The 14,546-nt window shown below is 53.7% G+C and overlaps 1 protein-coding gene across 4 annotated transcripts in view; it reads left to right on the top strand.

Moving 5' to 3' along the window:
* PPP2R5C (protein phosphatase 2 regulatory subunit B'gamma) overlaps positions 1 to 14,546 on the top strand; it is a 130,416-nt gene that overhangs the window by 105,745 nt on the left and 10,125 nt on the right. For all 4 annotated transcript variants that reach the window (XM_086708787.1, XM_086708785.1, XM_086708789.1 and 1 more), the window contains 5 exons: positions 443 to 496; positions 6,019 to 6,189; positions 7,312 to 7,439; positions 9,882 to 9,983; positions 11,448 to 11,520. In XM_086708787.1, the coding sequence (XP_086564913.1) occupies positions 443 to 496; positions 6,019 to 6,189; positions 7,312 to 7,439; positions 9,882 to 9,983; positions 11,448 to 11,520 (528 nt within the window). The remainder of the gene's footprint in view (positions 1 to 442; positions 497 to 6,018; positions 6,190 to 7,311; positions 7,440 to 9,881; positions 9,984 to 11,447; positions 11,521 to 14,546) is intronic.

Raw genomic sequence — 14,546 nt, 5'->3', positions numbered from 1 at the left:
AAACCGTGAGATCATGACTGGAGCCTAAACCAAGAATCAGACACTCAGCCCACTGAGCCTCCCGGGCGCCCCCTGTTAACTGTTCTATAGAAGAGGGATTAACAGTTCAGAGGTTGAAGATGGAAGCAGATTTTAATTTGGTTTTTCCCAGCTCTTAGGTCACTTGTTCATTACAGTCTCCAAAAAGACCAGGAGAAAAATCCCCATCAACCCCGGGCTTACCTGTTGGTGTTAGTCCAGAAGGCTGTCTCCTGATTTTTTTAGCTTTCTGCTGCACCTGGTCCCCGACAGTCCCCATCAGAGCCCCGGCAGGGCTTGTGGCGGGGAGCCCGTGCCCGCCCGGCGGGCGCCACCTGGAGGGACGGGGGCAGCACGTGGCAGCGGGAGACGCGGCATTGCCGGGTCACAGCACGGGGTTGACGCTTCCTCTCCTCCTTTCCAGCTGGCGTACTGCGTCGTGCAGTTCTTAGAGAAGGACAGCACCCTCACCGAACCGGTGAGTACCTTCCCCGGCCGGGCGGTGGCGTCACGTGTGGGCGGTGGCGTCACGTGCGGGCTTCCCTGCGTGTGGGTACCGAGGTAGGTCCGCGGGCCACAGAGCCGTCCAGACCGCTTTTCACTTCGAGTCACACTGCCGACAGACGCACCGATTTCCTGCACATGCTGTGTGCTTTCAGACTGTCGTGATTTTACTTACAAGTTCCGTTACTGCGGCGATTATTGTACACGATCGGATTGCCGTCCTCTCTGTGCGGGGCTTGACTCCTTCGAACGTGACACGCTTGAGCGGTCGTGGTCGCTGGGTCGCGTGCCGGACTGTGTGAGATCTTGGTCTAACCACGCTGGTAACCGGCTTCGGTCAGACCACCCGCAGTGAGTTCTCGAAACGCTTGTGCCAAAGAGCCTTACGGCCTGAGAAGTTCCTTCCGCCTTCGAGGGTAGCGACTCCGTGTTCGCTGAGTCGACCGTGACAGGTTGCTGCCACTGAGCGTTCAGATCTCCCAATTTCTTGGGTGTGATCTTTCTTAGAAATGAAAAGCGGTTGTGGCCCAGATTAACAAAGTTGAGTGTGTTGGGTGCCAGGCTAAGCATTTGAATGTGCTTTTTTTAACAGCTTTATCGAGATATAATTCACATGCCATACAATTCACCCACTTAAAGTGTACCATTCAGTGGCTTTTTGGTATATTACGCTATCGATTATTGTAATCGTGGTGAAGCATATACAACATGAAATTTGCCATTTTCAGTGCACGAGGGGCATGAGTTACATCCCAGGGCCACACAGCTGTCACCACTGTTCCAGAACTTTGTCATCACATTGCCCCAGACAGAAACTGCCCCCCCCCCCCACTCTGTCCCCCCCCCACCCCACCCCCGGACACCGACTCCCGCTTCCCCCCTGCCCGCCCCTGGTGACCTCTCACCTGCCTCTGTCTCTACAAGTTTGCCTCCTCGGGGCACCTCAGATGGGTGGCATCGCGTAGGACGTCCTCAGGGCTCGTGCAGGCCGTGCCTGTGTCGGAACTCCATCCCCGGGTGTGGCCGTGCACTCTCCCTTTCTCCCTTGTGTGGTGTTCATCTGCTCCTCTATCTGTGGACGCTGGGCTTGCTTCCATCCCTTGTGATCATGCGAGCCGTGTGGCTGTGAACGTGGCCGTGCAGGTGTCTGTGCAAGTCCCTGCTCTCAGTCCCACTGGGCGTGCAATTCAGAGTGGAATTGCCGGATCAGGCAGGAATCCCGTGTTTAGCCTTGTGAGGGGCCACCAGACTGTCCTCCGCAGTGGCCACATGGGGTTTCAGGGTCCCACTTTCTCCGTCATCACTTGTTGTCCCTTCTTTTATTCTAGCACCTAGTGAGTGCATGGTGGTGTCTCTCGGTGGCTTTTTGACTTGCATTCCCCTCTTGACTGGAGACGTTGGGCATCTCTTCCAGCACCTGTTGGCCACCCGTGGGTCTCGGACAAACGTCTTTAGATCCATAGCCCATTTTTTATTAACTGGTTGTTTTTTATCATTGAGTAAGATGATACTGAGTGAGAAGTACTGAGTGCCAGTTTCAGTGTTTGAATATTCTTTTCAAAGTTACTGGTGGAATAAGAAAGGCAAATGTCATCATTCCGGCATCTTCTCTGTCCCCTTGGCCGTCTTTCACAGTGGTCCCATGAGGCTGTGTTTTATAGTGGAAATGCATGAGGAATCCGTAATGCTCTGTTTGCAAGTTACACGGGCTCCTGATCTCTGCTTTTTCTGAGCTTCTAAACTCCAAACGTAGACACCATGTGTCACCCACCAACTCAGGAAAAGCCCTTGACATCACCCCCCAACGCCTGCCCAGCTCCCCTTCCCGGGGCCCCCGCACGCCTCCGCCCCAGCTCTGAGATTCTGGAAGCCCCCAAGGAAAGGCACCAAACTTACCAGACTTCAGTGTCAAACCAGGAGAGTTTCCCCCACTTAGACTAGGGTATCCGCCTTGAGAGAAAACTTGGGAAGCACCAGGGATAAAGCCTCTTCTCCAGTGGTGCCCTGTGCTCAGTTCCTCTGAGTTTGAAGGACGTCTCCAAACTAAAGGGTGAGAACCAGGGGTGCCTGGGTGGCTTAGTCAGTTGAGCGTCCGACTTCAGCTCAGATCTTGGTCTCACAGTTGGTGAGTTCAAGCCCCGTGTCGGGCTCTGTGCTGACAGCATGGAGCCTGCTTCAGATTCGGTGTCCCCTTCTTTCTCTGCCCCTTCCCCTGTTTGTGCTCCCTCTCTTTCTCTGTCAAAAAAGAATAAACATTAAAAAAAATGAAGGGTGAGAACCGTTGCTGGAAAAAGTAATATGGGAACAGATTCTAACACATGCCTTTTCCTTTTCTGACTCTTCACTGTGTATGTTTCTCATACTCTTTGGGGGCTAAAGAATCCACCCGGTCTTGGCTGCGTTTACCCCACACCAGGCCTTTGGTGTGGCACCCCGGACCCCGGCCGGGTCCGTCGCAGCCCAGGTCCCAGTCCTGCTTCGGCAGGCCTCCGTTCTCCTGCGCCCGAGAGTAGGGTGAAGGCTGACAGGGCTCGTGTTTAGTTCCCACTGGTCGAGCTGGTAGAACCTCGCAGGAGCGAGAGCCCTCAACTGCAGCTGACGGACGGCAGGCTGGCTGCGATTGGGCCCTGACATCTCGGGCACAGAGAAGCTTCGGGCCCCCACACGCCCCAGGATTGCCACCCAGAATCACTTCGTTCCTGGATTCCCTACAGCGCAGACAACATAATGCTGTCTCTCGGCCACAGAAAGCAGATTTAGTTTTCTTCACGTTGAAAACATTCAGACCCTCGCCTTAGTGAGCGCCTTCCTTTGAAATTCACATATTATGAAAATACAAAGGCTGATCTGTCTTACTTCAGCACTGAAAGTTTGTTGGTAATAAAAAGAACGGGTAAACTCTTGTGAAGGAACGTGTCCGCTCAGCAGCACTAAGAAGGACACGGTACACACATGGGTCTCAGGGTCCTGGACCCAAGGCGCCCCTGAAGCTAGTGCGGCCAAGGTCAGGAATGTTTAAGTATGATACGTTTAAAAGACCTGTATTGCTCCCGTTTAAGGTCTGTAATTAATCTTTCTACTTGTAAACTGTGTATGGTGCTGAAAAGCTTCCTGGGCACGTTGAACACATACACTGTTGTAAGAACGGGAGCTCGGCAGATCGTGGACAGAAGTAAAATCATGCTTTCACGCACCTGTTGCTTTAGGCTACTCGACTTTTACTACAGGGTCTGGCGGGAACTCTTTTTCCCTGGTATTCAGGGGAGGGGGCTCCCCAGGCACCAGGCCAGAGCCACTAGCATGCACGCCCGGGCTCACCTGCCCTCCCCAGCTCTGTCCGGAGAGCGGCAGCCTGTTGAGTTTCCGAAGGAAAGTTCGGCGCGTGACGTGCAGAGAGCCGCTTTTGCCTAGATCAGCTTCCCAGGCAGGCCCCTCTTCGCCAAAGCGCTGCCAAGCTCCAAAGCCATGGGTACCAGCCATAGGTTGTTCCCAGTAGTGTGAAAAGTAGGTCCAGCGTGGGGCTCTGATTCCAGAAACAGCACCTTTTCCAGAGACATTGAGTAGCTAAACCAGGTGTGTTCTGTGTCCCGTGTATCACTGTATTTTTCCTAATAAAGCTCCATTTGACAAACGTCAAGGAAGAGTGGCTTTGCGAAGTGAGTGACACCTGCTGTGTTCTTTTTTTTTTTTAATTTTTTTTTCAACGTTTATTTATTTTTGGGACAGAGAGAGACAGAGCATGAACGGGGGAAGGGCAGAGAGAGAGGGAGACACAGAATCGGAAACAGGCTCCAGGCTCTGAGCCATCAGCCCAGAGCCTGACGCGGGGCTCGAACTCACGGACCGCGAGATCGTGACCTGGCTGAAGTCGGACGCTTAACCGACTGCGCCACCCAGGCGCCCCAGACACCTGCTGTGTTCTTAACAGTGGCTCCCCGACTGCTGGTAGATAGCAGGTGCTCAGTAAATGTTCACTGAGTGATTTTGAGCAACAAGTAGGAGAAAAAAATCATTAAATCATCGATTTTTTTTTTTAAGAAAGTATTTTTAGAGATCATCATGCTATAAATGTTTAGATCAGACTTCAGAACTAGGAGGATTTTCTTATAAATTTTGGGGTTTTATAAAATGTAATACCATAAAAGATTACCCAGGAGCCTGAATGCCAAAAGCATTCTCAGAGCTGTCCTAGCCGGACGTTGTTCGAAGGCCCACCGTGTTTTTAGCCACGGCAGCGAGCAGCTGGCCTGCCGAGCTCTGCAGGGGTGTCTGTACAGCCAGTGGAAGCCACCAGCCGCCCCGGACGGGCTGACATTCGCAGTGATTTTCACAGCCGTCCTGATGCTAGGGGTTGAGACAGCGGTTCCCGAAATGGCCGTGACCGGCAAAGGGCTGCTTGAGAGTGACCGGTTGCTGTCGTACATGGGCAAGCGTGCACGTGTAATTGTGTGCAAATGTTGTGGGTCCTTGTACTATTTTAGAATTAAGGTGGCTCGCCTCTAGAAATACGTATTCTTAATCCTCACCAAGCCAAATCTGATATTTTGGGTGGACGATCTTTACTGGTGTGGTTGCAGGAGGAAATTTGGAAACTAAAGGAGGGAGGTGAAGAAAGGTTGCCCCACGGAAACTCCTTCTACCCGTCTGACTTGGGCAAGGAACACAAGGTCCAGTCCCCACAAACGAGGAAGCTGCCACCATCCGGCTCAACGTGCCTCGAGGGGGCGGGCCGCACAGATGCTCCCTGGCGGGGTCCCATCTGAGGCCGCGCTGCTGTGCCGTCCGCGGGCCAGCGCTCAGATGCAAGGTCCTCGCGGCCCCTGGAGGCAGTTACCGGCCCGAGGTCACTGGTCACGCACACAGGGGACAGCAGGGCCCGACCCCGGATCCCTCCGCAGCCCTGCGTGGCGTGAGCTGGTAACAGCGTCAACTTACTCCATGTCTCTCTCCTTTGATACATTTTAGCACAGTTTATTTAGCACAGTCGAAACACCACGTGTACACACGTAGTACATACGTTTACGTATAAATACACGTGAAAGATCGATTGGAGATCAACAGATTGTGCATACGCACGTGTGTCGCCAACACTCTCAGAACTGGCCGCTTGTGCACCGAACGAATACACGAGCTCATATGCTTCCTGTTTCTCCATTGTTCTTTCTCTCTCAACCCTCCGAACTGCTTGTTTTTTAACCTATTTATTCCTAAAAGGACCTACTCCCGTGGCGGTCCAAGAGAGAGGGTCACAGAAATTAAAGTTGCATTTCTTAAGCAAATAAGTTTGACCTGTTTCTCTAATTATAAAAAAAAAAAAAAAAAAAAAAAAAAAAAAAGTGCTAATTTACTGAATTGCTGTTCCTTCTGTAAGGAACAGAGCAGCACCTTCTTGTGATGCTCTGCTTGCGGGGGGGGACACCCTCATGAAAAACAGAACTCTTAACTCACAGATGCCGGGTATCACGGACGTCACGCCGTGTGTTGTCTCTTCGGTAGGTGGTGATGGCCCTTCTCAAATACTGGCCAAAGACGCACAGTCCGAAAGAAGTCATGTTCTTAAATGAGTTAGAAGAGATCTTAGACGTAATCGAACCATCGGAATTTGTGAAGGTCATGGAACCCCTCTTCCGGCAGCTGGCCAAGTGTGTGTCCAGCCCACACTTCCAGGTACACAGGGCGGGGGGAAGGGCCTCATGTCCGCGTCCGCGTCGGAGGTGACAGGCTTTGGGGTATCGCAGGTCATACTTGGCTTCTCGTGTAATTGGGAGGTAAACTCCCAGCCTAGCTGTACTTCAAAATAAGATGCTAGGACCTTAATTCTGTCAAACGCACCCCAGCATCTCGACCCCCTCCCTGAAAACATGTTTCTCGCCAAGAGTGATTAGTCCTGGCCCCTCTGTGAACCTGTCTTTATGTTCAGTGTGCCCCAAATGCGTAAAACCCTGCCGTCCACAGCTGAGGGGTGGGCACTTGTAGGTGACATAAAACTCGGCCCCCACAAGCACTTTGTTTCCAACACACACACGTTCTGACTTTTGTCCCCCACCCAATCCTGTTTGAGGGGCGCCCCAGTCACATCCTGCTTTCCTCGGCCCCTTGTGCAGCCTTCCGGGCCTCATTCTGAGGTCGTCCTCAGGGCCCGTGCTTAGCCTGTCTGCCTCCATTGGACATACTGGCCTGTATCACCAGCTCACCGTGAGCAAGGCGGCCCCACCCACGTGCCCTTGCTCACTGGCTGTCCCCACTGGGCTCCTCCTGGCCCTCTTCCAGCCACCGCACCCCCCTCCCCGCACCACCTGACACCTGCCCTTCCTCCATCAGGGCCCTCCTGGGGATGCATTCTGCCCCACACATGTCCCCTTCCTAGCTGCTGCGTGCCCCCCAACCTACCCCTTCTAGTAAATTCATTCTCCCCTCATTGGTCTTCCCCCCCAGAACGGAAGCTCCGCTCCCCCTGCTCACTGCTGACGCCTCAGAGCCCCGCGCTGGGTAGGGGTGGGTGGAAGGCGTGAGGAAGGAAGGCGGTTGACCTGTGTCCTCAGTGGTAGCCCAGGGTCCGGTGTAAGTGTGTGTTGAGTGAGTGGAGGAAAGAGTGACCGTTTTCCTGCTGTACAAGAAGTCCTCTCCCTTTGGTTGAGGGCTCTTCAGGGTTACGGTCTGGAGCATTTGGGGTTTGTGGAGATGATTCTCTAACCCAGTGTAATTCGTTGCCTGTTCACAGAGTCGTGGGGAGGGCATTGCTGGATGTTTGTCGCCATGGTCACAACAGCTGTGCCCTCCGTCTTCCAGGTGGCGGAGCGAGCGCTGTATTACTGGAACAATGAGTACATCATGAGTCTGATCAGCGACAACGCGGCCAAGATCCTTCCCATCATGTTCCCGTCCTTGTACCGCAACTCCAAGACCCACTGGAACAAGTGAGCGAGCCGGCTGCCGCCCGCGGGGCCCTGGAAAACTTTGCAAATCTTGCTGATGCCTCAGCCCAATTAAGTCTGAGATAGCAGTTAAAAACCAAAACGTAGATTTGTTTGTTTGTTTGTCTGTTGGGCTCACAGTGAAGTAGGAGCGGGACTGTATCTGTGGCCTTGTCTTCGCCTCCTCGCCCCCGTTTCACGCCAACACGGAGGCAGGTTTGTTGGGGCAGCGCCTTCCTGGCCTCGCCGTAGGGACCCCTCCCAAGGAGCTGAAGGCGGCCGCGAAGCCTCACGGGGCGCAGTCCCCGCGGGAGCACGGGGGCCACCCCGAGCCTCGGCCACGCTCTCTGGGGACCCCTCCAAGAGAGCACGAGCCACCCGCCTGTGCAAGGGCCGAGCAGGGACTAGAAACACAACCTCGGGAGTCTCGGATTTGCTTCTCTCTCCCTCGTCCTGCCCCTTTAGCAAGGATAGAGACACTGGGCAGCGGTCTTCTGACACCTTGAAGGGAACAGTCAGTGCGGGTTCCCGACTGGTGCTCGCATCACTTTCCGTTTACGTGACTACGGGCCCCAGGGCTTTGCTGTCGCCTCCTTCTCTCCTTTCGGCCCTTTTTCTATACGATAGTCGTTCAATCAGATCCGAAAGCAGGGGGCAGAGCCTCCATACCCAGTGCCGCCCCCGTGTTTACAGGCGAGGAGAGCAGGACTCGGGGCGGTGGCCAGTGGCGGTCGGGCCACACTCGCGAGCTGGCGGTCCGGCTCGCAGGGTCTCGCGCACACCCTCCCACCGTCCCGGCTCACGTCCTCGCCCCCTCTCGCTCGGCCACAGTTTCCTCATCTGAGAAATAGAGAATGTTGGCATCCGCCTCGGTGGTTTGTGTTGATTCATCAAGAAAATCCGTGCTCACGTGCAGAAAGCACTTGCAGCCACCATCACCTCCTTGTGAAGTTCATGGAGGTGAGGCTGATAGATGTAGGGTCCCAGGCACCTAACCGGTATCCGGTGAACGTTCGCCGTGGGCACGCGGCTGTAGGGGTCGCAGCCCCAGCCGCCGGGTCCTGGGTGTGTACGGCCCAGCAGACCCCGCCTCAGTATCTCGACTTTCAGCAACCTTTTCTATGTAACGTGCATTTCTCATTGCGCTCAGCAGGTGACGGAGCGTAGCCCTCGTCCCTGTGTGTCATTTAGTGTGACAGGAGAGTCAGCAGTGACTGCTGACCGGCTGCAAAGCCCTGCCGGTTGCAAAGAAAGAAGGGTTATTTCAGGTGTTTCCAAATGCGAGTTGGGTATCATGAAGTGAGTTCAGAAGTAGCTGTGAATCCTGCAACAACCACAAAAGCAGCAGCAGCAGCAGCAGTCACGGTTCGAGGCTGAAGTTTTTCTGCCGTTGCTCACGACGCTGTGGGTTGACCAGGCTCTGCTGGGCAGTTCTTGCTTTGGGGAGGTTTTTTGGTCTTAATTTTTCTTTTTTTTAATTATTTTTGAGAGAGAGAGAAAGCACAAGCAGGGGAGGGGCAGAGAGAGAGGGAGACACAGACTCTGAAACAGGCTCCAGGCTCTGAGCTGCCAGCACAGGGCCCGATGTGGGGCTCGAACCCACAAACTGTGAGATCATGACCTGAGCCAAAGGAAATCGGACGCTTAACTAACAGCCACCCAGGTACCCCAGGGCAGTTCTGCTCACCTCACCGTGTTCCCCTTGTGGCTGTCGTCTGATGGCGAGGGGGACTGGCGTCCTCTCCGGACCCCACCGGGTCTCAGAGCAGCGGGGCCTCCCCCCTCTCATGGGTGTCAGAGCCGGGAAGTTAAGTGCCATTAAGCTATCCTATGGTAATTTTATATTCTGTCTTCCAGAGCTCTGTTTTGGCATGATTAAAAACTTTTCTGTTCTTAATTAATAAGATTAAAAGGAAACTGACGTTTATGGGAAATAAAGGGTTTCCGTTATTGTCCCCAACACATCCCAGTGGGTTTTAATTACGTATACATTCTCAAATGTTTGTTTCTAAGAGAGAAAGGGCGTGAGTGGGGGAGGGACAGAGAGAGAAAATCCAAGCAGGCCCCTGCTGCCAGCACAGAGCCCGACACGGGGCTCAAACTCACACACGGTGAGATCAGGACCTGAGCCGAGATGAAGAGTCGGACGCTTAACCGACGGAGCCACCTAGACGCTCCTGAACTGTATTTTTTCAAGTTTCAACATTTTTTTATTCTGTTTCCAAGGAAGGTGGTTTTTGGCCGCCGTCAGCCAGGACACCGCACCGAGAGGCCTCGGGGCCGGCTGCTCCGTGAGGGGCCTAGTGGCCGCCGCACGGGCTGGGAGGCCTGGGAGCCGTCGGGCCGAGCGGGGAGGAGGAGGGCTGTGGCCGCGCAGGGCGAGGCGGGGAGGGGTGGAGGGACAGGTGGCGTGTTCGAAGCCTGAACAGGAAGTTCTGCTTACAGGACAATACACGGCCTGATCTACAACGCACTGAAGCTCTTCATGGAGATGAACCAGAAACTGTTTGACGACTGTACCCAGCAGTTCAAAGCGGAGAAGCTGAAGTAAGTTGCCCCCTTCCAAAGCTGCTCCCTCGAGGACTTTTTCCTCGGTCCTGAATAGACCTCTTCCGTTGTTTGTCCGGAAAAGCCCATCAAGTCGCTAAAGCAAAGTCAAGTCTCTCATACTTGGAAAACAAATGAAAACGTGTCGTGTTAGCTCATCTGCAGAGAACTTCTCTGTCCCCCGTTCCCCTCACCCCCACCCACCCCCACCCACCCCCGCCCCGTGCTGCCAGTTCAGTTGTCTCTGCAAAATGTGTGTGCGGACCTAACTTTCAGAATTTTTGCTTTTCTCGGGGAACACGTAAAGGCTGTGAGGTATAGTGATTTTTTAGGTTCACAAGGCAGGAATTTGGATTCTGTCCCATCAGATTTCTGCGAGAGAGCAAGTGCCTATGTCAACAGAGCTTTATTGGGCCCCTTCTGGAGCCTGGCCCGTGTCCTTCACAGAGCCAGGGCCCCACTCTCATGCTTGAAGGGTGTCAGAGTCCGGCGTGGGCTCTGGGCAGATTTTATTCTTTGCTTCTCTGCCACTAGAAGCTGGCTAAGACAGAGAAACATTGAACGAGTGTAGTTCAAATTACAGGATATTTATGAACAGCCGTCGCATTCATTCTGTAGACAGTATGTACATGGTTACCTGCACGCCAGGCCCTGTTTTAGGCTCTGGCAACACAACAGGGCACGAAACAAAAATCCGTGCCCTCGTGGGTAGTGTGGAGAGGGAAGACAGCAAAACACACAGGAGGACGGTGTGTGCAGGGTGTGAGGTGAGGGTCCGCAGAGCAGGGAAGGCACACGGGCACACGTGCACAGGCCGTCTTCTGGGCCCCCTCCCGGCTGAGCGCAGTGTTCAGACGCGCCACCGGCTCTTCAGAGGGCAAGTATCTTAGCTTTCTGAAAAGGATCTTGCAGCACATTTTCCAGATTTAAAAAAAAAAAAAAAAAAAGTTGGGTCCAGGTGGTTAAGTGATTCGCCAAAGGTCATGTGAGTCACTGGTGGGGGAATCTGACAGGAACCAGGTCTGAAGACCGTCCCTTTTTAAAGCCCCCCTTGTTGGGACATCGGCTCTTAACCTTGGTGCCTTTACACTATGGAATGGTCTCACCTTTCATGGCTCTGTGAGCTTTTCTTCAAAATTATATAGGTCTTCTGGAGAAGCAGCGAAACCAGGAAGGACAGAGACCTGAGATGTACTCGTATAAGTCTTCCTAGGAATCCACATGCCTCAACGTGTTAAAATTCTAGCACATCTAGTTGTTAAATCTTCTCCCCTAAGTCTGGCTTGTGTTTTGCATTTTGTTTTCCGTGTTAACCTATATTGTGATCACCACTGTGAAGAATGTGGAGTAGAAACCAGAAAGTGACAGAGGGAAGCAGGTGATTGTGTTGCTGGCCTTGTCATTGTTTCCTCTCTTGAATGTGATCCCTCTCTCTAACGCCAATGACATTTTACTATTTTTCAGAGAGAAGCTAAAAATGAAAGAACGAGAAGAAGCGTGGGTTAAAATAGAAAATCTAGCCAAAGCAAACCCCCAGGTACTAAAAAGAGTAACGTGAAAACGTCTAGGGTATCTCTTGAATGTTTTTATGAGCTAGGAATGTGGCTGCATCACGGGCAGGGAGGGGGTCGGCTTCACTAACCTTGTATGTGGAAACGTCTGCAATAAAAATACTTCTCAACTTTCGTACAAGTAACTTATTTTGCCCCACCAAGTTTTTACCACAGAATTGACCTTTTTTTCCTCTGCTTTTTCAATAAGATCTAAATCTTAACCAATGTACTGTGGTAAAAAGAAAGCCAGGATACAACGTCTATTTTGGGCCAAGATTAGGATTTGCTTTCTCCTCACCAACGTCATAGATGCTGTAGCTCAAACGATACGTCCCTTTCTTTTTAATATCGAAGTCCAAAAGAAAGGAACATAGATTTGAATTCGATGAAGTACGATGTCCGTGTCCTCTTTTCCTAAAACTAGGTTCCTATACGCTGAGCCTTTTAATCGTTAAAAATTGCCTGACGTCTGCGTGTTAGCAACTAACCCTCTCTCCCGTCCTCGCTAGAAGGTTCCAGCGCGCTCTGGCAGGTGCGCGCACGCGGCGTGTCTCCCGGAGCAGGCGATGCGGTGGCCCGCACGGTGCCCGCCCTGGGGCTCCGAGGGCGGCTGGGGGTTCTGGGTTGTGTGGTCTTTGGTGTTACGCACGCTGGTCTGGGTGACTGGAGCACTGCCTCATGGGCGGGCCCCCTGGTCACCACGGGGCCGCTTTCCTGAAGATCGTCTGTGCGCCTCTCCGCCACAGTAACAGCCCGCTGGCGGTCCTCAGGCTCCCAGAAAAGCTTGTACCTGACAAGAACCCCTCGGTACCCTCAAAATCCCAAAAGGCTCGTTGAGGTGAAGCTAGGTTCCAAGCCATGTGTTTCCTTGGGCCAGAGGCGGGCGTAAATCATTTACTAAGTCGGTTGTGCGGGATTCGTGGCTCTCTGACATCTCACAAAAAACAGCACGTGATCACGAAGCTAAAAGTGTGTGTTGATGTAACGTATCAATCGTGTTCCCTTTGATAAAACCGCATTTGAGAGACTTACACCTCAGGAAAGCGGAATGACGTTAAGTGAGGCCTTCCTTCCGCCCTGGAACTACCCCCACGGCCCTTCCCTAACACGACCGATTCTGTGCTCTGCCACAGAACTGCTCTGTCCACCTGCTGGAACAGAAGGGATGTTGAACGTGAGGCTGGAATACTGACGTTTGTTCCACAACACCGTGAAAGCCCAGATCCGGGGCAGGTGGAGGTGGAGGTGGAGGGGCCCTGCCTGACGGCCCCGTGCAAAGGGCAGCCAGCCGGGCGTCCCGGCCAGGATCGCCAGACACCCCACCACACACGCACCCAAAACCCACACCTGAAACCAGCCAGAAAGGCTGATTTTTAGCTGTGTCGCCTGGAACATAGAAACAACCTCATGGGAAACCGCATCAGGCTTTCACGTTACAAGCGAAAGAGCGGGTTGGCTGTGTAACAAACGTGGCCTCGTTTCGCCGCTGCGCTGTCACAGGTGTGCCTTCCTCTCGTTTCCCTTCTCCTGAGCTGCTCCTGCGTTTTCTTACGTGACACGTTTCCTCCTCTGGGCCGCTCTCTGCTGTGTCCCAGGCAGGCGACGCTGTAAGCGCCCTGGGCTGCACCTGCGGGGAATGTGGCGTTCTGGGCGCCGTGTTGACCATCTCCCCGTTGAAACCGCGTGTGACCCGAGCCCTGCAAGTCCTGTCCGCATGCAGCGGTCCCCGATGCAGCGTCTCCAGAAGGAACACGCTTCACGAGCTAATGTCTCAGAGCTGAAAAGCGGGGCCTCGGGACTTGATTGTCACTCGAGAGGGAGGGCGTCTTGTCTAAATCCTAGTCTCTGCTCTCTGTCTGCAACAGCAACGACAAAAGGTAATAACCCAGTGGACGAGACATCCTGCTTCCCGTTTCCGCCATGAAAGCAGTCGGGTCTTTCAGGCTTTGGCTCCGCATCTCAAATCTGCCTTTTTGAGGAACCGATTTGATAGCTTATTTTTAGGGCGCATCCCCAGCAGGGCACTGTCTGCTCGCTGACCTGTATCTGGAGGTCTCCCCATCTGTCCTGGGCTGGGGGGTCTACGGCGGCTCCTTTGGGGGGGGTCTTAATGTCCCGCGTCATTTAGGTGTTTTTTAAGTCGCGAAATACTGAGGATTTCTAACGTAAATGTGTTTTCCGACTCCGCCAAAGAGGCCAAGTCACAGGTGACTGCTTATTTCTGCCTGACTTTGGCGGGATTCGTGTGCAAGGAAGACAGGCACTCGTGTGAAACCGGGTGCCACCTGCTTCCCTCTGAGAGACCGGCCCCTTGGGGCGACGTGTGTGTTCCTTCACCCTGCCGCGACCCCAGCCTCAGCAGAGGTTTTTACTCCTCGTAAGAAGCCTCTCCTGCGGTGGCCGCTGTGTGGCACTTTTGTTGCTGAGACCAGTCTGCGGCATTCTTGTTCCCACCTCTCTTTGCCCTGAGCTCCAGAGAGGACTAGGGGCCCCACACGGCTCTCCCACTCCCACGTGGAGTGTGCCCCGCTTTTCCCTCAGAGCAGCCAGAACCTGAAATGCTGGTCAAAAAGCAGCCCCTGTGCCTCCTCGTGAGAGTCGTGGTTCCTCGTGCTGCTCCGAGCCCCTGAGGTGCTGTGCCCAGGCAGCCGCCACACTTGGCAGATGGGCACCATCCGGGTGTCCCGAGTCACGGGACATTCCCCAGATACCAAGACGAGAACAGGACACAGCTTCAGGGAGCTTAGGATCTGTGAGGGGAGCCAGATGGAAGCAAAGAGAATTCATTTCAGATGGTCAGATTATAACCCGTGAGATGCTGGAGAGGAAGCCAGGAGGTCTGCTTCCTGCCTCTGACGGGGACGCGTAAAGACACCCTGTGGCGGTGGCACGGCCACGGCCGAGGTGTCCCCAGCAGGAGGGCTGAGCGCCTTGGAGGGGAAGTCTCAAAGGGGACCTCCCCAGTCTGAATTTGGGGGAAGGTCCTCGAGGCAGAGAGAGCAGAGTCAGG

The sequence above is a fragment of the Puma concolor genome, chromosome B3, assembly GCF_028749965.1.
Source record: "Puma concolor isolate L17-30 chromosome B3, mPumCon1.1.hap2, whole genome shotgun sequence".
Classification (NCBI taxonomy): Eukaryota; Metazoa; Chordata; class Mammalia; order Carnivora; family Felidae; genus Puma; species Puma concolor.
Note: the sequence above shows the minus strand (reverse complement) of the source record. Positions and strands in the feature narration are given on the sequence as shown.